Genomic DNA, 23,865 nt, shown 5'->3' with positions numbered 1-23,865 from the left:
TTAAAATTTAAGCATCAAAAGGAAAAGAATTTGCATGACATACAATGTTTGCACTATTAACTCTGAGTAATACCTTTGTTGACTTTAAACTGTGAGTAATATCATTCAAACAACAAAGGTGGTTTTCCCAAGTAGGAAGAATAAAACATATTTTCGTAAAAATCATGCTTCTTCCATCAGAGGCTGGTCACACAATATCTTTTTGAGAGAAAAATGCTTGTTACATAATATTGAAGAAAGATTTCTCTGATTACCTACATCTAATACAATCTTCCTCGAGGTCAGGTTTGTCTCGAAATGGTGAGAGATAGCTGAAGATAGCAACCGAGAAAAAGAAAACCTGAAGAAATCAACGATGTTTCAGAGCCACTAGCAGTAACTTATTCAAGCTATAGAATTGCTGATACAAGGAGGATAACTCTCTTGCTTTTCAGTTATATCGTGATAAGTTGATAACCAACCAATTAAATGCATGGTGCATGATGGAGAAAAGAAAAGAACTTATTATGAGCAAAAGTTTACTAGTGTATCTCAATGGAAGTTTACCGGTGTATCACAATTATATATATATCCTGATGGAACTTGAGTTGTTCTAGCAATTAGCAGCAAAAAGATAAGCTAAGATGCAGTGGCCTACTGACTAAAACCTTTTAACATGAAGAAGAGGTTATCCAAAGTAAATGAAGCAAGACTCGCAAATCTTTTGACAAGATTCTTTCTCCACTAGTTAGGAGGATTGTGATTCCTAATCATTAAAAATCTCATACATGTCATGAAGGAAATTTCATGCAGATTGTACCAATTATGAGATTGCACCATAGAAAGAAGATGAACACAAAAAACATCTCATTATCTTCTTTCCATCCAAAGGTTCTCTCTATTCTATTTCCTTTTCTACAAGTCAACTGATTTTCTTATTCAAATTGAAGATATTCTAAAACCAAAAAAATATTATGAAAGCAAAAAATCACTAGAGTAATGAGAGTAAGGTCAAGGGAAAGCATAATCAAACAGTCATAAATTGATCAACCAAAATAGCACCAGCTGGTATGTTAAATACATCTAACAAAGTATCATTAGTAAATGATAGGATAAGATGGAATCATAGAACATTACCTCAGCAAGCTATATTATAGTTTTTGCATATTGATCAAGGTTCTTATCGAAGAGCTCAGACCTACAATATAAGAAGATAAAAATCAATAAATTCACATTTAGCAAGAAATTTATCCTTGAAATGTAAAGAGTGGTCAACATGATATCAAAGCCAGAGTATGATGATCAGAGAATTGAAACATTGAACAATGACCAAAATGAGAAGAATAATACTATAAAGTGATACAGGGATTGGCATAAACTTGAATATCAAATGTAAAGAAGAGCAGGACTGATCCCTTGATAAGTGTGCCACAGCTTTACTGATTACATATTTGCTTAGTACAAGGAAAAAAAGAAAGAACTGCAAAATTCATCTAGTAAGTGTGAGAGACATACTTACATCAAGTTTGTATATATACTTCAATAACTCCCGCTGGTCACTTGTCCTAGGATGAGTAACTAAAATAATCTGCATCAAGTTGAAATTAATTTCAGCATGATGTATTGTCTGCAAGGAATTAAAAAGCTTGGCCATATAAAAGATGAGTATGCATTCTGTATCATGTTAAGAAATAAAACCTTAAATAAATGTCATGGTTCAATCGTGTATCATCTAAATAAAGAAGAGATAGTCATTATCACCATTAATGTCTAGGGATTGGTTAAAGCAAGACGGCAACATTCGAAGCATTTGAAATTTGAAGAACCTACCCTGGCTTGTAAATTTATAACATATAAAATTGACTGGAATATTACACTAGTGCTTCAGTAATCATGATAACAACTGCAATGGGTTGTCAAGTGAAGAGCTGTTTAGAAAAGCACAGAAAATTGTACAAAGTCTGTGTTGCTTCCATTAGATATTCTCTTATACAAGAATGTCAAGATTACTTGAGACAAGCTACTTCTGATTGCTAGGTCTGAAGCTGCTAATGAGGTTGCTACCCATGCCATTCTTTAAGGTTGTGGTCCTGTGCTGTTTCTTTCCTCCCCTTTTTCATAGAGATAGAAAAGAGGTCCATTAGGCCATCCTTTATTCCCGAACCTCTCCACTACTCCTTTATCCTCCTCTACAACTTTTGGCCCCTCTCATCTCATCTCTTATTATTTGTTAACTCAATTGTTATTGTCCTGAACTCCTGATAGTTCTCGACAAGAAATTATCCTCTTTTGAAGCCTGTGGTTGAATTCAAAGGCAAGATCTCATGGCCCCTGTACTACACTTTCATTTAGAGAGATCTAACCTATAATTTCATTGTTTCAAGCTGTTTTGAACACCTTTTCCTTGTCCTGAAACTTTTACTAAAGTCATCACTTCCCTCAGCCCCAGCGGTCTCTCTCTTTGATTCATCTTTAGTTGGTCCAACGACTAGTGGGCATTTCATTATTAGTTGGCAAATTTGAAATTTTGTTTACAGCATTTTAACACTTTAAAGTAGGATTTATGGGCCATTTGATTTCACGTGTTTCAAGATGTAGCATCTATAATGTTAAGTGAGAAATCAATGCAGATAAAAGTATATATCTTCTCTTTTTTTCCATTAAAGTTTAAAATAATATGCTTTAACATTCACTTAATTGAAGTGGATATCAAGATATTGCATATAAGCTCAACTTAGCCCTTGGAAAGTACATTCTATAAACTAAAAAGCAGTTTTTATTTTGCATTTTATACGTGTATATGCAGTTTTTTTAAACTAAATGGAGCCAAACAACCCCTTAGTGTTTGAAAGTAAAATGTATTCTTCCTTCCTATCACTAGGAGCTTATTTTCTTGTAGTAAACTTCTTTCGCATTAAACATATGAGCCTAAACCTCTTATACACCCCTCTCAGCTTCTCAATCCCAACAAAAGAAGAAAAGGAGCCAGAGAGAAGACCTTCATGAGGAAAGCAAAAGAGAACTCTCTCATCGGTTTCCAGCACCGGATAGATGAGAGAGGGAGCAAAACAAGACATACAAATTTGACTGCAATTCAACACACTATTTACCAAATGCAAAAGGACGAATCGACCAACTCTGTCCAAATTTTCCTCTTAAGCTGGCCCTTCTGTTTTCCAATCCAATATATCAGTTCACATGCACACGCAGTTCCAATTTCATAGAGATACAATCATAGATTCTTTATTTCAGAACAAAAGGATCAAAATGATAATACCTTCAAACCAGAGGAGCTCCCGTGAAGTAGCTTGCAAGTGTTCGTTCGAAAACTATAAAATGAGCACCCCCGCCCCGGAAGTAGCGGCACCCCGAGATAGCCTTTCTCCGCACTGTCCCACAAGACCAAAGAAAGCCCAATCGATCGACTCTTGTTTTCTGAAATCAAGTTGAAAGAAAATAAAGAAGAAAGAGAAATAGCAATACCTGGAAGGATCGGAGCGAGAAGAGGAGGCCAAACATTGAGCTTGTGGTCTTGGTTGGTGTCGAGGGTTCGAAGGGCTCGGTGGCACTCGCGGTTGAGGAGGCAAACTCCCGCGCGGTTGAACACGTAGACCATGCTCGAATTGTTACAGGCCAAGCCGGTCGCCGATCCCGGCGGTGCCGCCGGGGAGGGATTTGCCTCCACAACCGAGGAGCCACCAAAGAACTGCATCGATTTGATACGAGACGATCCGTCTTCAATTTGTATGCAATAGGAGTACATGCGTAAACGAGAAGAGTTCGGGCTTGCTGAGCTTAGCTCGGATCGGATCGATAGATTATTTTTTCTCAGCTCAAGCTTGGCTCTGATAAATACTAAAAGAAGACATAACGAAAAGTTAGATTGGCTCTGATAAATACTGTAAACCTACATAGTATTTAGATTTGATTGTATAATCTGTGATTTAGTCTTTGTAGATAATATATATGTTTTTTTTTTAACTTAGGGTTTGAATTTGAGAAAATAGGTTCTAATAACTTAAAAGATTAATATTAATTATATATATATATATATTAAAAGCTATAATAATTGAGTCCTAATCAAATAGTTCGATGCTCCGAGCTCACCTCACGGAGTTTGTTATGACTCGACACAACTAGATCAATTTTTTTTAAATCTAAAAGCGAGCTCGAGCTCTGCCGGTTTTTTGAGTTTGCTCGTGTGCCACTGAGCCATTCTTGACAGCCTAAATAGGATTGAGTTTGGATCCATTGAAATGTCATTTTCGACGCAGATATTTATCAAAGTTTTGATGTCGTGGGCCTCGTGGCCCATTTCTTGCCCATTATATTTGGATGCATCGAAATGTTGGGACTCTTTATTTGAAAATGTAACATTGTGATTCGTTTCCGGTCCACTCTATAAGTCAAATCAGACGTATTGAGACGTAACATAAGGGTAAAAATTCTCGTGCACTTGACTGCTCATCTTAGTAAATATAAGCCAATCAAATTTGCTTGTCTTCTTATCAAGGTATACGGACGTCGACCCATTTCCTGTGACAATTTAGATGCTAATCAATTGATTAAAGCCACAAGGTAATAAATCTAGTACAAGGCGTATTGGATTATTACTTTTGGGCCTCGGAACCCGTGCATAGTTGGGCTTAATTTACCTAGTTAACTCAAACTTAGATTCTTTATGCATCGTTACCGTGTGGGTCTAACAGGTATGCATCATGACCGGTGCATAAGAAACTATGCCAATAGGAATGACATAATTTGCTGAAGCACATATCGACACCCAATCAGACGCGAGTGGAGGCAGTTTCTGATACTTTGCAAAGTTTTATTTAAACAAGTTATCATTCACCTTGCTTCATTAATAAAGCTATTCATAATATCCCACTCCCCAAAGCTAGACAAAAGAACGCCCATACACGTACGCGTTTAAAAGCCAAAATGGAACGAAATTAAAGCTAGAAGATGTCGGAGAGGGTGGGAAGCTTGAGTTCGCCCTTCTTGGATACAGGCAGCGTAAAATTCCCAATGATGGGAAGGTCAACGGTCAATCCAACCCGCAGCTCGTAATCTATGTCCCAATCCCTCCCCAAGTCCTTCATGATACTAACCAGGAAATCGTACGGCACCTTCAGGGGTATCTCCATCGTCGTCTTCTCCTCCGCCCTCAGGGACCCAGGATCCGGCAGAGTCCCCGATACTATCTCCCTTGGATAACAAAAGTTATTCACGCATAAGTTATATTTACATATATATGGTACGGGATAAGAACAGCACGCGAATATACTATACTATACCTGCCGGCGCTTTTGAGAGAATAAGAGATCTCGCAGATGGGGATGGAGTGGCCGTAGGGGTTGTAGACTTCGAGCTGGCCGTGGAAGGTGGCGGAGTCTCTGCTCACGTGCTTGACGGACACGTCGGTGAGGTCGGCCTCCGGCTTCTTCACGTGGACGATGTTGTCGACGACGAACTCCTTTGCCTTGTCGACTAGATGCGCCATTGTCCGGATAAAAGTCCTCGCTATTCCTGTCGCTATTCGGGCTGCTGGTAGATGCCCATGAGAAGAGAGCAGGAAGCGGTCCTTATAGATGTGTCTAGAGGCGACACGCCACTGCAAAGAATTTGGGCACCTGTCATCCCCGAGATGGTGTAGCGGCTGTTCGTTTGCCACATAGCCTTGTTAATATTTTTCCCCCTTTCTCCGTAGATTCTCATGTGATCTGCACGTGAATAGGCTCTAATTTTATTAGGCTCAGTATCGCCAAGCCCAATTTGAGTTCGGTTGTGATGCGAGCCCAGGCGATATGAAACTCCCTCCGTCCCACCTCAGTACTGGTAGATTACCGCCACGTGGAGAAAACTGCAATCCTCCTTCCGCCGGACGGAAACCGGACCTCCTTATCGTGTCGTTCGAACTTCGGAGCGGTTTTAAACCCTCTCCAACGCTTCCTTTTCCGTTCCTGAACTCGCTTGGTTTTCGTGGTCTTCCTTCCAGGCGAAGAAACATCTCGTCTCTTTGAGGACGGAGCAATGGCGAATGCTATCCCTCCTACTCCTCGTCCTCCTCCCGCCTCTCATCCTCTCCAGCCACCCATTAGGGCTATGGCGGCGTCGGCGACTCCACCAGAGCAACTGGTGACGGCGACGGCGGTGAACTCCTTCCGTCTCGGAGCCGTCGCCGACCGCCTCTCCGCTTACTTCCATGGTTCTCTTGCGTTGGGGAATCCCGAGTTCTTCCAACTCTGCTATGCCCTAGCGAGGTTTGGTTTTATCCCTTGCCTTCAATTTCTACTTCTCTTTTGTTCTTATTCTTGTTTTGAGAAGTTAGACGATGTTTCGATACAGCCAGAGAAATTCTTGAATCCAACTACTTTTGCAATGCACCGTGTAGAAGGGCCGGGAGTTGTATTTTTGTCATATTATATACAATGGATAAAATCTCAGTTAGGATGAAATTTAGGTTCATCTTTTTCTTTTTTGCAAAGAAACTCCTTTGTAGGTGGTCTCTAACAACTTTTATTCTAGGAGTGAATAGTGGATGTAACCTGCATCCTTTTCTTATCATCGATTAACAACTTCTCGTTTTATTGGTAATTTGAAAGATGCCCTCATTTTTCTTTCTTTCTTTATTTATTCTTTTGTTGTGCTAGAACTTATATAATATAATTTAGTACGGAAAGATAATATTTCTTGAAGTGACTTTTGTTAGCACATAATGGTCAGTAAAAAGTCTTTCTCTAGTATGGTTGGATTAAGGTTGTAAGAATGCTTAAAATAGCTTTCTGTGCAAAATGTGCAGGAAATAATTACATCTGGTGATATGGACAAATATTTAAAGATACCTATCTTAAACTTTATGTTCATTTTCATGATAGATTTATTTCTCCTTTTTATGGATAACTGGATAACCTTCGCCAACCCATTGGCATTGCACTGCCTGATTCTCTAAATTCCAAATAATTTTTTTGTTGGAAGCTCATTTAGGTTGTAGCCCTTAGGCTTTCTTCATCCTTATGCAAGCAGAAATACCTATACAATGTACATAGATTTGAATGCGATTATATTGTTAGTAGTTAATTTCGCAGGTTCATGAATGTCGATGGTTCATATAGTGTCATAATGCAGAACTTTTGAGGTACATTGAATGATAATCCATCATGCTTCACATTTGCCATCACAGTTGTGCGCATTTATAATCTCAATTTGTTATATCTTAATTGGATAAAATCTTTTCCTTTTGTATATTTATATAGCTTCTGTATTTCAAATTCTTCATATTTGAGAGGGACTATCACAATTCTAGTGTCCTTCATTTTCTCCTATGCTTATGAAACCAGATTACTTTAGCATTCTTGCTCTTGATGGAAGACTTATCATTTTTTTACTGGATGAATTTTCTTTAAACACAGAGGCATCGACTATGCACTCTCATGCAATGATGTTCCTCCTATGGCTCATCGTATTCCTGCGCTTCTAAAGAAGGTGATCTTGATTAAGATTATATTGATTTTACTTGATTTTTTTTGTGTATGGAAGGAAAAATATATTGGTGTTCATGAGGAGGTCTAGAATGAGATGGAATCTTAAGTGCTCGTGACCTGAATGCAATTATATTGTTGAATTTCTAGAGTTAAAGTTGATGGCACTATCTACATATGCACATCAAGTTTTATAGGATAGCTGCTTCATATTTGACTATGTAAATAGAAGGTTGGTCGGATGGTAGTGCTAAGTCTTCTCTTCTTCCTATCTTGGTAATTAGAAGGGCATTTGGAAGTTGGAAGCATTTGATGCCAGCTTTATTAACCGCAATTTGCCCATATTAGTTTTTTATTATATACATTCTTAGTTTGTGTTAACACCCATTTTGGAAACCCAAATTTGTGTAATTTTAATTGATTTGGAATTTTAGTTTATCCAAGTCCACTACTTGGAACCATTAAGTGATGTGATTTCAATTGATTTCAGTGGATTTGGATGGATTTCAGTATAGATGATGAAATCCGATGATTTGAGGTCAGATTTGGGTGGAATTTATTTGTCACTTAAGTTAACTAACCCTAATTTTGTTACATCCTTATTGAATCTGAAGGATTAAATGGAAAGAGGACCATAAAGAAATGAATTCCTACTTTGTTCCAAACAACAAGATTAGATAGATATCATTTCAATTCCATTATTTTCCACCAAAAAATTCATTTAAATGAAATCAATTGAATTTCATCTATAATTGGTTGCACGAACTCCGGTACTATGGTATTTTATTTCACATGGTCAATGGTATTATTCATAGTTTGAAAAATCAGCCAAAGCTGATCTTTTTTTGCCAAGCCCGATCCATAAAGATAGCCGTAACTAGTAAATAAATGAGTTTCATCTTGCTACTCTGAGTTCAGCCAAAGCTGATCCGTTTCTCGACCTCATTTCAGCCAAAACGGTCCGAAATGAGTAATCTATACTCACCTTTAGGGTTTTGTAAAATAGGAAATCTAGTCACAACCATAAATTCAAAGTGAATGGACAACTAAGATGATAGATTGGGCTTTAAGATTGAAAGTAGCCTGATCCTTTCCATTCTTGGTAATATCAACATTGATTATTTAACTTTAAATAATCTCTTTCCGTTACTACCAATGTTGTGAAAATTGCTTGTGTTATGCAGGCAGTCATGTCATCGCATAGCACATATGCAGTACACAGGGGTGTATGCTGTCTAGCAATAAAATATTAAAAATAACTTATATATAACTTTCCTATCTAGTGTATTGAACATTATAATATAATAAGCTTATAAATAGGTAAAAGAATGCAAATTAGTATATGGAGAATCATTTTCAAGATATCCTATCCACTAAGGATGCTACTTTTTAATTGTACTAATAAAATTGACAAAATTAATCAATGAAAAATTATTTTGAAGCTCAGTTGATACCTCAATATCACAACATATTGTTTTCATATACGTATAAGGACACCTATGCATATGTGGCGCATAAGTGGTTGTCAATGGCAAATATGCAAACGGATGTGTATGCGGCCTATATGCAGTCGGGCCACATATGAGGACCACATAATGCATATGCAGGGCAGTTGACCAATTGTCACTGTCTATGTGGCCGCATATGCAGTCCATGTGACCGTTTTTCAAAACAATGATTACTACTCATCATTAATTCCTCTGAATTCCTAAATGGCTTATATTAGGAATGGCTTATTAATTTCTCTAATTAATGGTAATATGTAAATATGTGGTTAACATAGCATTAATTTCTTCTTGTTGAAATACATTTGGTAACATGAGCAATATGGCCTTAGTTTATTTAAAACAATAGTAGCAATAGTGATTACTCTAATTAGCGGCAATAAATTTGGTAACATCAACGTAAGTTCCTCACTTTCTCCTAATTAATGGTCAATGGTAGTAAACTAATTTAAATCTGATATTTTTTTAATTTTTTTTAAAGAAAATGACCAAAGCAGAAAAAACCAAAACTTGGAACTGAAACGCCGAAATCTAGCGTAACTCTGAAATGTTTCATTTTTTACTGAAACTAAAACATTGAACCATGGTATTATTTTTAGCTATTTATTTATTTTTGTAGCAAACTTCTATTTATTTTGACAATCCAAGTTAAGTTGAAGAAACTACTTTTGTTATGGAATGCTTTACTTTTTATCTAATTGAATTTGTCATTCCTGATCTGATTTGTTGTTTTTCTGGGCCAATTGAATCGTGCATAGGTATACCAGCGTAGGAGCGACTCGTCTCTTCAGTCTGCTTTAATGGTGCTATTTATTTCTGCTAAGGTAATAGACACATATTTCATCTATGTCTGTAAAATTATGTTATTTATTATGAATTATAGTGATTGGTGTAAGCTAATATTTCTCTTCGCCTATCTGGCTGAAGTTTCCACTTTCACCTCCTCAGAAAACTGGGTGAGTAGTACACTTTTCTTGTTGAGCACAGTATTCGTTATTCAAAATCATGATCAAGGATTTTCTGGTATGGCTTTATAATTGACATGCATGCATTGAGCATTACTTTTGTAAATATGGGGAGTTAGCAACTTTTGTAGTTAAAATGGAAATCTACTTAGCCATACACACACACACATCGTGTTAAAATTTCAGTTATATTTTGGAGGCTTTCACACTCTACGATACTGTTTGGTAGCATTATGTAAGTGCATGTCCTTTCAATTCATCATTTGTCCATGGGAGATGTTCAATTTGGGCACAAGTATGATACATAGCAGTGTGGCTGGGTTTTCTTATTTGAGTGGGGTCAAGTTGATGGCTCCCTTTGCCACAGATCTATTGGACTTAATTTGGACACAACTGTTGCCTGTAGTAAATTCCTTGCTGTAGGGAATCTGATATGAGTTGATGTATATTATCTTCACATGTTATGATTATTGCTGATTGATTTATTTCCATTACTTCTTTAAATGTACTTTTGACAAGGTAGTTGTCTCACATACTCTTGTAGAAGTTCCATGCATATCTAAATATCTACAGTTTCAATCATTTTGAATGTTTTGCAGAGTGCTTGTACAAATGGATGGTTTGAAGCTAGTGATAGTGATGAAATTCTTGGCATGGCAAAAGAGGTTTTGTAAATTTATCTGGATAAAATTTCCTCTTCTTCGTATCCTTCTGTTGGCTTTTATGGCATCTTTCTAACTACAAAATTTATCCATGCAGCTGTTTAGCAGCTTTTGTATGTCAACGAGTTCCATGACTGTTGTTGGTAATGCTTTTGATACCATTGCAAAAATCATGAGCAGGTACAACCATAATGGACGATGACTGTACTGTTATCCTTATGAATTAGAGAAAGTTCCTTACCATTGACTATAGTATATTTCCGAGTCAGTTCTGGTGATCAGTCTCTACTTGCTTATTTGGTATATCATGAGTGGTTATTGGGTTTCAAATATTTAAATCATGTTTATATATTATGTGATGTATAAGAAGTACAAAAAGATAGCGAGGGGGAATATGCTAGCTTGTCCCTCATCCTTATGGCTAAAACATAGCTGTCAGGTCTTTGTTGGACTGAGTTAGTTTTGCATGACTTATTTTAGTGTTTGTTGCTTGGAGAATGACTTTCGAAGACATGTTGTCCATGAAATATGACCTGCCTAGAATGCTTTGTGTCAGTTGAACTGTTGAAGTAGTCTTAATCTTTCAACTGGTAACCTTTTCCTATAATCTATATTGAAAAGTCAAAAGGGATCCTTAAGAAAATGATTCTTCTTGATCCTCACTTTATGGCATACATCTCATAGCTCCACAATGTTGTTCCATTTGATAAATTAAACACAATTGTGCAATTTCCTGTTTCTAATAGACTTTTTCTGAGAAGTGTACTGGTAAAATGTTTATGTTCATATCATATCTTTTTATATGTGAAGAAAATTTTATTGGTTTTTTATTTATTTCTGGACCATCTTTTTTGTTTTTCCTAAACATATATTTTTCTAGTTCATAGTTATCTTTGCTTTGTTATTAGTATTTATAGTAGTTGATTACATCCTTCAATGGTCACTCTAGTGATTATATGTCTCATACTCTCATTATGCGTGTAGTGAATGTTCAATCTGTTTTAACTTAGATTATTTTATCCAATTCAATATTATTCTTAATTAGCAGCTAATTTCAGTCTAATATTTACAGGTTTATGTTTAGTTATGTATTCTCTTTAACATGTTTATGTTGCTGCTATATCTGATACACTCATTAATGGTCCTTTTATGTCCAGGTTTTATCCCCAATTGAAGCTTGGCCTTCTAGTTATTTCTTTTGAAGTGAAGGTCTGGTGCTATTTTGACTAGTTTTTCTACTTTATGATGAGAACCAATACAACTGATATTAACTTTCAGTAGTTAATTTTCAGGAAGAAAATATCTCAACTCAGCATGGTATTTTTTTGGAGAAACTAAGTCAATTAGATCTATGTATAAGTCATTATAAGTCACATTTATTGCAGTTTGTTGCCTAGATAATATTGATGCAAAGATTTCTTTTTGTAATGCCAACGCTGAGGCTATTTTGTGAAGAAAAAAATCCTTAAAGAAGAATATCAGATCGTGGTAAACAAGATTAAGCAATATTATGTTTCTTGGGCATTACTATGACTTAATTGATGGTTCACATTGATGATATGCTTGAAGATGTCTACACTGACATATTAGTTTGAGGGTGTTTAAGTTATTCACTGTTCAACTTCTCTGCCAACTATTTCTCTGAATACAAAATTATTTTTCTTTAATTTAGGGTTGTTGGCTACATGTATTTTGGCTTATATAACTCGTCGGCCTTGTGCATCACATTTGATGTGTTCTAGCCTTATAGGTCGTCCATCTTGTTTACTATGTTGATCACCATAACCTTTAATTGGTCATTGTACTTGTGGTCCTATGCTGGAAGTGCATTTTCTTCATTATGTTAAGTTGTTACTTGTTACCATAACCAGTTAAAAGTTTTTTTTTTGATGTCATTGCGACTTAATCTCAATATTTGATATATTGTTCCTAAACACGATTCAGTACACAAGGATAACAGTATTTGGTTTGCAAATTGCACATCTTTGCTCCTACAACTGCTTATTTATGTGTTGTCATGCCTCCTAGTTTGTGTGTTATATTTTTGGTTCTGCACTTGTCTTCTGCAATTAGATTTAATTTTGAGACATATAGATCATAACTATGTCAATATTGCTAATGCTTATGCAATGCATTCATCCTACCTTGTTATCCATTGCTGAATCTAGAGAGTTTGTGTTGAGTTAATGACTTAGGTGTTGCCATTGTTGTAATAGTTATATGAGTATACATTGTTTCTTGTTTGATTCCTATGGGACTAAGGGCTACAGCATGTTCCTTATTACATATAAACACTCATATATACATGCACATGCATCCCACAGACATGCACACTTGGTGCTTCTCTAATATACTTCTTTCTGCTTGTTTATTGTTTGGGAAGTTTTAAATTTTCAAATAGTGAAGATGCTGACATTTTTTATTTTCTCCTTCACAGCATGGTTACAATATACTTATGACTGATTTCTACATTCAGAGGAATATACCTCCAGATGAAAGGATTGTAAGTATCTTCTAAAGCAAAATCTTATCGTATCTTTATTTTGAAAGAATCAGTCTAAAATACTGATGCTTTTCGGTAAAAGATTGAAACTTTATAGAGCAATATTTTCTGCAATTGGAATCTGGTACTAAAGCCTGAATTGCATGCATTGAAATTTGGAAATACTTTTATCTGTATAAGCTCAATTATTCTTTGTTTAATTGGTACATGGGACAAGTTCTCTATCGTATCCCCACCCTTTCTCATTTTTGTGATGGGCTAACTAAATAAATGTAGGATATATCACTGGCCATTCTTTGTTAATTTATTTTTACTGTATTTATTATAATATGAGTGTAAGGTCGCTTAATACTATTGCTTATTCTGCCGGTAGATTTCACTAGCCTGTTCAGACAGGTTTCCGAACCAGATAGTGAACTGGTAGTACATAGCTATATATTATTCCCTTCTTGTAGTTTTAAGTCTAAGTCATGGCATAGATTGCACCACGTTTTGTTCTTTTAGACCATGCTGTCTGAGATCATATTCACACTGCTTTTCAGTTTTCTAGCCTAGCTGTCTCAGATGATATTCTGTTTATGTCATAGGGAAACGTAAGACTATATTATCAAATCATAAACCTTTAACTAAAGAAAAGAAAATATTTCTAGTACATAATAACTGAAGTTTTGGTGATAAATCTTAGAACAAAATATTACAAAAAATCAACTAGCTCAGATTTAAGAATTAATAAATATGAAGGTAGAGATGCCGAAGTGTCGCCTTGTTCATAGTTCACATATTCTTTTCTATCTGTTCACTTGAAATAATGATAAGCACAGTGAGCCAACCAATCCTGTCAACTGTCAAGCTGTGAATGAAATTTTTTAAAACCATCAAGAATTTTGCATAGATATCATGGGAGAGAATTCTTTCCAATATCATAGGTAATAGTATGACTGACCAAGAATAAAATATTTGTGCACCCTTGTTTCTAGAATTCATGTATAGAGGAACTTGAAAATTATTAATACAAGGTCTTAGACGTATCTACATTATGTCACAATCTCATGAGATCGTTTAGTTAAACAATCTAGAAGTTCAGCAACATCTCAATGCTGTTAGAATAGATGATATGCACTAAGTGCCTAACATCTCAAAACAGCCGTAATGTTTACTAGCATCCAACATCTCATGTCACCACTATAGTAGTGCACTAGATTTCCTGGAGACTAGATTCCAACGTGCCTGAATCTCTTTCTAGCCTGCTAGAGTCACCACCACTAGAATACTTTCAGGGCTTCCTGTCTATGGTCTACTTTGGTTTCTACCAAAAGTGAGTAATCTTAAGATTCATATCTCAGATAAAATTAGAAGGACATTCTCAAAATGCTTTCTCAATGATGCATCAAATGCTTTTGTAAAGTACAATGACATCATAGAAACCCATCTGTCGGCCATGCTAATGCATCTTTACAAATAAGCAGAAGGTAAGAATATACATGTTGGATTAGAATGATCGAAATGCTACTCCACCCTACCAGTCTTCTTTTCCTCCTCTCCCTATGTTTTGGTTAGCCCTAGAAGCTCCCAACAAGTTGTCCCCACATTAGCTATCTAAATTCTATCCCTACTTCTGGAACTTTGCATTTATTGGTTGTGGGATTATCTGATAAGAACTGGCTTATAGTATTCTTCAGTTTGTTATTATTATTCTTATTCCCTGTGCACTGGTTATAAGCTAGCAGTAGCATTCAAGCAACTATTCCTAGTCAATCTCCTAATCATGATACATTGGGCAAGTGTCATTAGCTGCTGCCAATTCAAATTACTTCTAAAGTGGCTTTCTTCACAAGCTAATTGTTGAAGGTTGCAATTAGAATTTGAGTCACAAACTCCTTGGTGCTAACCTATATACTAATTTGATCACATGGTGACATGTTTAGTTTTCAAGAAATTAATTAACACTTGATAATTCATTAAAAACCATGTAAAATAGGAAATACTAAGAAGTTCCTGGTATATTTTTGTGTAGGTGTAAACAATGACATTAAGGACCAAATCCTATGATATGGCCCAATTAGTGATTCTTCATGGAACTTGCAGATTGTTCAATAAGCTCATACATATGCCACATCATAGTGTTTGGAGGAAGTTATTTATATTAGCCATTTGAAAGAGATAATTTGAACTACATTTTTTTGTGTGAAGTTTTACATGAATGTATGAAGAATAAGTTGTGATGTTAGGTAATTTTTTGTTTGACTAAAGATTTTAGGTAACCTTATGTCAATAGTATTTCCATACTCATTTTGTCTATTCAAATATTGGTCATTAATTTGTAGATCAACTGTTTGAAGTTTGACATATCAGCTTGTTTGAAGTAACTACTTCATATTCCCCTTGCAGAGACTATTTGTCGCTCAAACAGATAATCTAGAGACATCATCTTGTATAATAAGTCCATCACAAGTGAGGTATATTTCTCATCAGCTCATCACTGATATGTCGAACATCTCTCCTAAATTTATATAATGTTTTTCTGTCTCTTTGCAGCTTTTTGGTAAATGGAAAGGCTGTGGAGAGAAGGACTACTATCTCATTGGTCTGTAGGTTCTTACAATTACTTCTATTACCATTTAGTTTCCTTTTCAGTTCTCTGTTTGATGGACATCATTTGTCAGGATACTGGACCTCAATTCCCTACAGATATTACTAAAATGCTCAAGTACGGGACCAATATAATCCAGTCAATCGGATATTTTAATGGTATGTGTATGTTTAGGATGCTTCACCATCCAATTAAAATCTTTACAAAGACGTAAGCATATCTTTTTTGCTAGTCTTCGCTTATAATCAGATCTTTTCAAATTAAATATCACAGGGAATTATATCATTGCAATAGCATTTATGAGCAAGTTAAATTCTTTTGATGCACCAATACTTGAGGACTATGTTCAACCTGCAGTTGCTGAACCTGCTTCAGGTAAGAAAAATAACTCATTTGCCCTTTTTTTGAGTTTGAAAATTGGAGCTTGATAAGTATCTCATTACTCATGCAGTATAGGGCATATTATGTTCCATTTCACTGTTGTCCATTACACTACACCTTAACAGATTTGTCGCTAACCAATCTAAACAAATGCAATACATGTTATCAGGATTCAGGACAACCAAAGATCTTCTAGTTACAATATGGGCAACTGTTTATTTAGCTTTTTTTTATGTGGCCGTTTTTATGCTGGGTTAGGGAAATTCATTTTTAACTAAATGTATCGCTGAAATTTCACATATGATTAAGAATTGTTTACATGAGATAATCCATTAAAGTGGAAGTCCTCATGACCTGGGCTTTGATAATCACCATTTTTTCTTATTTATCTTTCGATGGTTGTGAATTCATTTTCACGTAAAAGATTAGAAAAATCATTTTCTGAGTTGATTCAAAAATTTTGATTCTACACAATATGGAAGCGATTCTCTACTTGGGCCTTAAAATAGCTTGTATTGGATGGTGGGGTAGGGACAACTTCATCGTGACCTAGCCCAACCTATAGCACCTTATTCTTCCTTATATATCTAAACCATATGAATGGATATACATAGATTGTGCTCCATGGGCTGCTCAGTATACCTTTCTCGATAGTGACCGTGTGAATGGATGTTGAAGAGGACGGTGGTTGATACTATGCAAACATTGCCAGTTCTAAATTAAAAACCATGTCGCTTCAGGCCTTATGTTGAATTCTGTGGTCCAAACCCACCAATTCTCCTAGAATCATAATGTTGTCTTCCTCTCTCCTCTTCCCTCAATGTAGCCAAACCCTTCCTCTTGTTTGTTTCTTCCTCCTTGCTCCTCTTCCTCTATCCCGTGGATCCTTTCTTGTGAGTCTTCTCCCTCTCTCCCTACCAGTACTAAAGACCTATCGATGGCACTACCACCACGCCGGTCTTGGCGTGACACCATGTTGATGACACTTTCTAACCACCAGTCAATAGACATATTACTGTTGACAACGAAATCCCTGAGTTAGTATCATTGTTTATTTTGGCTCATGAACAGTGATTAGTGATTACATAAAAGAAGCCCTTAGTAATCGGAACACTACTGGCTAGTAGTCTTCACGGAATCATTCTAAGGAACTTACTAGAATTCCCCCTAATTCTTTAAGCTGTCTTATTATTTCATCAAAATGCTTTGGATCTGCAACATGTGATTTTATTACAAGAAGCAACTGGAAAAAATAAATTCTTTACATTTGAGTAGCACCACTTGCTAAAAGTTATTTACAACTTCCACTTGCTTCTCAATTTGTATTTTCTTTTTCCTTTTCTTGTTGTTGTTGTTGTAAGTTTGCCTCCATGTATCAACTATTATTCAACGACATCGCAGAAAGCACATGATAGAGGAACCTTGTGTTACTGTAGAAACACTAATGGCACTCATTTTGTATTTTTCGCTCTAGCGTATGTTCTGCTTGTGTCCATCAGGATTTAAATGTTTTCCTATTTCTGTGATTACTCTCTATAATGATTTATGTCTGTATTTGGAATTTGAGATGTGCTTGTAACATGAAAACATATCCTAAATTGTTGTAGATGCTGAGATAGTTGAGGGGCCATCAAGAGTATCACTTAATTGTCCAATAAGGTATTATATTATACTGTTTTGGAAACTATTTCTTTCATCTTCTAGTGCCATGTTTGTGACTTAATTTTCCTCTGGCATACTTCGTGTTTCTCTACATCAACATTTACAGTACTAGAATGTTTTAAGCTTTTCCACTGATAGCTTGTCTCCATGCTATCAATATTACCCACTAGAATGCTTTAAACTTTATTAACTATCATTATTAAGGTGCTTCTCTGTCTGTTTGTTCAAGACATTAGTGCAATACAGGTCAGAAAGGACTGCCATGCTTGTCTTGACTTTCCATTCTTTTGACACCATAAGTGCTAACCCCTACAAAAGGGTATAATACTATCTTGCTATGAAGAAGAGGGACCACCCTGTGATTTGTAAGGGAAATGAGCTGCAAAAGTCTACCTCATCAAGGCTTCATCAGGAATAGCTAGTATCTAGCTTTTCCATCCAGGAGATTAGAATGGATGGGTGAATCTTAGAACAATGACCAACTCTTTCTCATTTATGCCAGAAACTTTATGTGAATGGTTAAGATCACCTTGCAATGAGTTTCTAAATTTTCATATAGGTAAATGCTACATGTATTTCTTGCTGTCATTCTCGTCCTAATTACTTCTGTATCTTGCTCTTCATTACTGTTGTGAAGACAAGAAAATAGTCTACCAGGCCGTAGTTGATGTGCATTTCGTTTGATCACTTAAAGATGCTTCCTACATGATCTATATTCTCGAGTTGATATTCTTTCTTTTTTCTTGGCTTATTATGCCCAGTTTTAAACGCATAAAAACTCCCGTTAGAGGACATCTCTGCAAACACCATCAGGTCAGTTTTTTGTAACCTTTTCATGTAGCTGACAATAGCATATTGTTATGGTTTTTTCACCCATTTTCCTGTTTTAGTGCTTTGATTATGACAATTACATGGAAATAAATTCAAGGAAGCCATCCTGGAGATGTCCGTGTTGTAACACGCCTATAAGCATTTCTGACCTACGCATCGATCGAAATATGGTTAAGGCAAGTACCTGTAGAATTTATCGAATTTTGAGCTTTGACTTATGCATTCATGAGATTATGGTCAAGGCAGGATCTTTTAGTATTTCTAGCTGTGGGCTTTGATTTTTTTTTTCCATGATTTAATTTTTTTTCCAGATATTGCAAGAGGTGGGAGATGATACTGCCGATGTTGTTATGTCTGCTAATGGATATTGGAAAATTGTTCTGGAACAAAATGGAAGTATAAATCAACTGGCCAGTGGAAAACATGCAGGACAGAAAGATCGTAGTCTGGAGACTAATGTAACCGCATTACCTGATGTTGTGGATCTGACAATGGAAGAAGATGATGAAAGTACCGTCCCTGTAAGTTCAAGACAATTGGAACCTTCAGTAGGGAGACCTACAAACTTAGGTGAAAACACTACCTTTGAGATGGAAGATAGGAAACCTATCATGGATTATCATGGATTCATCACCTCAGATTTACTCCCCGATCCTCCAAGTATTCGTACATCAGTGAGCAGTCAAGAAATCCCATATCATATAGGTGAAAATGATTTGTTCAGGAACTTCTCATCCACTTCTGTGTTAAATGGATCATTCTCATTAACTTCTGTCTCAAATGGACTAATAGCACCAGTACATGATTCAGGTTTCCGTGCATCTGGAACCTTGAGTTCTCTTGTGCCTGATGCTGTCCTAAATCCTGTTATCACAGATTCTTTGTTATCAGCATTTGATAGAGACTCAACAGCCAGATTTGAACTTTCACAGTCACCATTCTCCTTTCAGCCTGTGTCACATGCAAGGCAGCTTACAGACAATATGCAATCACAGTTAAATTATGGAGATTCTATGATCAGCAATGGAGGTAGGAGGTCGCCGCTAGCGAGGCATGTCGACAGAATACCTTTTGCAGTTCAGGCTCTTCCTGTGCCAACACAAACACCCAGTTCTTCCAGAAGACTGCATGGGAACTTGGCCTACTATAATTCCACGCTTCCTAGTGGTTTGAGCTCTGCATCTCTCCCATCACTTCAATCAACTGCATCACTGGACAGGTTTGGTGCACTACGTGATATGGGACTTGAGCAAATGCCAAGGATTTTTAATGCAGCAACTCCATCATTGCAGCTTAAGTCATTGCAGGTATTTTTAAATCATATTTGATTTATAATTGCCCTTGAATATGACATTACCAACTTGCTTTGAGTTGGACTTTTATGCATTTAATCTATGGGAGTATAGACTTTTCAAGTTTTGACAAAAACTTACTAAAAGTGGGCATCTGACTGCATAAGCTTCTCCAGTGGTGATCTGGAGACACAAAATGTACCCATCTTTACCCTTTTGATGAGTAGTTATTTCCATGGATCGAATGTGTGAGACTGTCAAAATTTTGGTGCCATGCCCAGAGTGGCTCAAATCTTCTATAAAATTTGCAATGAATCAACGAAGGAGAGGACAGAATAACTCATAGATTTCAAAAGAGGAGTTAAGAGTAGATGCATCAGAACTATCATGAAGAAATGTAGATGCCTGAAATGAAAGAAATGAGGAAAGGACTTTCAGTGCCACTGGCTATATTTCTACTCTTCTCTGGCCTATTACTTAAGCTAAGGGGTATTTAGAAACTCAATATCATCATTCTTTGGATGTTTAACAGGGGAACCAAACACCATATCTTTAGGGGCACAACTTGCAAAATCCTGATCCAATATTATCAGTAGGAAACCCTTCGTCCTCAATGCTCTAGATTGAGTTCTTCTGTCAAAAGTATAAAGCATGTGATAGATTCTGATAAAATACTTCTAGTGAAATCTGATAGCTACTAACAACATGTTTGACCTGTCAATTAACATATGGATATTAAACATATGTGTGCCTTTTATTTTCTTTGTTAAAGCCAGTGATTCGGCTTTGATCTTTTCATGATAAAGTTGGATTTTATTGGAGTTAGGTTGACACTCTAAATTTTCACTGATATTATTTGAATGAATGATGGTCTGTAGTCAATAGAATCTACATTCTGATAAGAACTAGCAACAGAAATGATTTAGTTATTCACAACCCAGAGTAGTTTGTCGATGCTTTAGTGCATGCTGTAATTATACCGAGTTCCTGACCTTAAGGAATGTAAATTTATCTAAATTGCAGCCATCAAGCATCATCAAGTTGAGGTAAAAGGTGATATCTGCCTTCAAGTAAATGCTACATGAAGTCATTAAAAGAAAATACTTGTATGTAATCAAGATGTCATTAAAAGAAAATACTCATATCTGTGACAGTTGGTACTGGTTTATGAATACACTTATGTGGATCCAAAATTGAACTGTTATTTATTCTGACTGGTACTACCGGCTTTCATTGCCATGTAACTTTGTCGGTATTGGTTGGTTGTTTATGATTCTTTTACTGAATCAACCCATTGTTGATCCACAGAATCGAGATGGACAGGACCAGCAAAACACTCCATCTGGAGTTTTGCAACAGGTTGTTGGTCTTCCTGCACCAAACCAAACTGGAACAGGGACACTGCCAGAACAACTGAGAGGAGTTGGTGCTTATAGATCCTCATTGCAGCTTCCCTCAGAACATCAGACTACCGGTCAGATACCAAATCAGACGATACATCATTCCACAACCCAACCATTAAATGTTCGACAGACTTCTGGTGTCCCATCAACGCAAGTTTCACAAGCATCACAAAATGCCATAGGTGCTACAGTAGGAAGTTTGGAAGGTCATCGGGGTCTCCTGTTTGCAGCTCAACATGGGAGATTGCTAGCAGATGGTACAGCAGTTCACTCTCAAACAGCGCATGTGCCTTCATCTGCTGTAGCAACTGCTGACAGGAGCAGGACTATACAGTTTGCGAGCGATGGTCTTGAGGAGCTGCCATCTGAGCAACACTGGAGGCCAACAGGGCGAATGAGGGGAAGCCTCACTGGTGATGCTTACTCAGCCGCCCTTAACCAATACTTGTCTCCTCCTGCACAGTCAGCACAAGCACGGCCACCTGCCTCAGTTGCTGGCTCTAATCCTAATCGACTTTCATCATTAATATCGAGTGGTATCAATCCTCATGCGCTTGTAAAGCAGCAGCCTAACAAAAGGCTTGGAGATGTGAACAGCCAACAAGGGAGCTCCAACAGATAACTGTCAATAGGGCCGTTGTTTTTGGAAGTAACCACAAGTTTTGATCCATGGTTTTAGTGGCAACTGTAAAAAAAAAATAGCAAATGATGTAAATTGTTGGTGAAGCTACCTTATCCATTGTACTCGGGGTTTAGGTGAGGATAACTTGATGTTAGGTCAGACTGTTGCAGGAAACATTATGCAAATAGTAACATTATGATCCTTGTTTACTATTAACATTAGGGGACAGGAGTTTCCTTCTCCTTGTATGTTGATTTTGTAAAGATAAACTTTCAAATACTTGAAATTTACTAAGATTCTGTTACCATATTTGAATAGTTCTTCTAACGGTTGGTTCTCAAGCCCATCACCATCAAATGGTTTGATGTTGGCATTTTGCATCGAATTAGTGATTAACATCGATCAATTAGACCTACTCAGTTTTCTTACTAGTTGAGTGTTTTTACTCAACAATACAGATTTTTGATGCTGCAGACTTGTTTGGAGTCTATTCTACATGATGGTAAATTTTTATTTTTTATTTTTTATTTTTATATTTTGTACTCATCAGTAATTCGTCACAGATGGAGTTGTATTTTCGTCCATGGTCGAGTGTTTAACATAGGCTCCTTGCAGAGTGCAAGTCCGAAGAAGTCCATTACCAACACACTCGTTTCAATATTTCCTATCTCAGAATTAAAGCATGAACCAGTAATACTTGGTCCCCTAAAAACTGCAAGTATGGTCGATTACATCAGCTATTTGTTCTAATTTTAGTTACGGGATTTTGAATTTGGTAAGAGACTACCTACCGACGTATATAAAGTCTGGTACTTTTAAGGCTCGAAGCGCACAAAATGAGGTCGAAGCAACGTCAGTGAAGTAGACAAGAAAAAAAATCACACAAAAGTAGACGCCAAGAAAGCTTCATATATGATAAAAATTGGAAATGAAAGACAAAAAATATAAAACGCCCACGAGCAGCAGTATCCCTGCAGAAACAGCGAAAGGAGAACATTGCAACGGCAAAACAGAAAAGGAAGACTGAAGACAGCAATCACCCTTGCATACCGAAGAAAACGATAATAATAATGAGTGCATTAAAAAGAAGTTAAAATATGCTACAGATATAAGAGAGCTAAAAACATTGCACATCTTGGAGAGTCGAGCAGCAGCAGCAGCAGCAACAGAAGGGAAGAAGATATGAATACAACAGTCATGCATAATTGAAGAAACAAAGCAAGATAATAAAACCAGTGCAACGGCAACAAGAACAAGGATAGTAATGGAAGCACTCAGCATAAGGAAAAAAGATTGGAAAGTAGAAGGAGAAGCATCTCGCACAAGAAATCATCGCAGGATTGAAGCCCTCAATAGATTTGGAGACCTATTAAATTCAGCCTGTAAGTCATCATTTTCCAACTAGAGAGAGCTAAGAAGAAAAAGAAAGACTTGCTAAGGGTTTCAAATCTCTGCAACGACTAATGAAGCCTGTGACTAGAGTACAAAAGGCTGATAATAATACCACAGCTCCCCAATATACAAATACTAAACCTCAAGCATTCAGCATATCTCATACTGGTGGTTGGTGACTGACTTCCAGCTCCAATATATTGACCAGATAAAGATTAAAGAGACAAGTGTGATGATGGTGATTCAGAATAAACAAGTGCAGATAATGGATGCCACAGATGATGATCAACAGAGAACAAGCCGTAATCACAGATAATGGCAGTAAATAAGAGGAAAGAAGATAGGAGCTCGTGCTGGAGAAACTTTAGGGTACCAGCACACCGGTGTGCTTTTTTAACGCTTTTCTTCACTAATCTAAAATACAGAACCAAGAAGTTATTTTATTCACAAGGTATGTATGATTAATTTTGAAATTCTCTAATTCACAAGATATCCAAGAGCACTTTCAAAACCTAATTTGCAGAGTCAAGAATCCCATATATGGTACTTCCTAGAAGCGATACGTAATACAAACCTGAAAGACTGATAGTCTCATCA

General features: G+C 36.5%; 2 protein-coding genes and 1 long non-coding RNA gene across 4 annotated transcripts; 1 reads left to right on the top strand and 2 right to left on the bottom strand.

Annotated features, from left to right (window-relative positions):
- Positions 1-47: 47 nt before the first annotated feature.
- Positions 48-3,834, bottom strand: LOC140791993 (uncharacterized). The gene is made up of 5 exons (XR_012109665.1): positions 3,463-3,834; positions 3,257-3,368; positions 1,499-1,567; positions 1,117-1,177; positions 48-340 (listed from the first exon to the last, which is right to left on the bottom strand). It is a non-coding gene; the product is annotated as an uncharacterized lncRNA (long non-coding RNA).
- A 952-nt stretch (positions 3,835-4,786) lies between these two features.
- Positions 4,787-5,699, bottom strand: LOC140791992 (late embryogenesis abundant protein Lea14-A-like). The gene is made up of 2 exons (XM_073142743.1): positions 5,277-5,699; positions 4,787-5,187 (listed from the first exon to the last, which is right to left on the bottom strand). Exons 1-2 carry the CDS (start codon positions 5,480-5,482, stop codon positions 4,938-4,940), a joined length of 456 nt encoding a protein of 151 aa, XP_072998844.1. The 5' UTR covers positions 5,483-5,699; the 3' UTR covers positions 4,787-4,937.
- A 57-nt stretch (positions 5,700-5,756) lies between these two features.
- On the top strand, positions 5,757-22,185 carry LOC140791989 (uncharacterized). 2 transcript variants are annotated; one of them, XM_073142738.1, is made up of 17 exons: positions 5,757-6,242; positions 7,392-7,464; positions 9,724-9,789; positions 10,530-10,595; positions 10,690-10,772; positions 11,750-11,801; positions 13,030-13,095; positions 15,484-15,551; positions 15,631-15,679; positions 15,759-15,843; positions 15,959-16,060; positions 17,674-17,725; positions 18,490-18,541; positions 18,619-18,735; positions 18,871-19,264; positions 19,370-19,866; positions 21,160-22,185. In XM_073142738.1, exons 1-17 carry the CDS (start codon positions 6,013-6,015, stop codon positions 21,874-21,876), a joined length of 2,769 nt encoding a protein of 922 aa, XP_072998839.1. In that variant the 5' UTR covers positions 5,757-6,012; the 3' UTR covers positions 21,877-22,185. The 2 variants fall into 2 exon arrangements, with proteins under 2 accessions (XP_072998839.1, XP_072998838.1); XM_073142737.1 differs by having other exon boundaries at positions 18,871-19,866.
- Positions 22,186-23,865: the final 1,680 nt, after the last annotated feature.

This window comes from Typha latifolia, chromosome 7, assembly GCF_019914945.1.
Source record: "Typha latifolia isolate L0001 chromosome 7, TyphaL0001v2, whole genome shotgun sequence".
In the NCBI taxonomy this organism is placed as follows: Eukaryota; Viridiplantae; Streptophyta; class Magnoliopsida; order Poales; family Typhaceae; genus Typha; species Typha latifolia.
The sequence above is the reverse complement of the archived record's forward strand: the minus strand, read 5'-3'. Positions and strand labels throughout refer to the sequence as shown.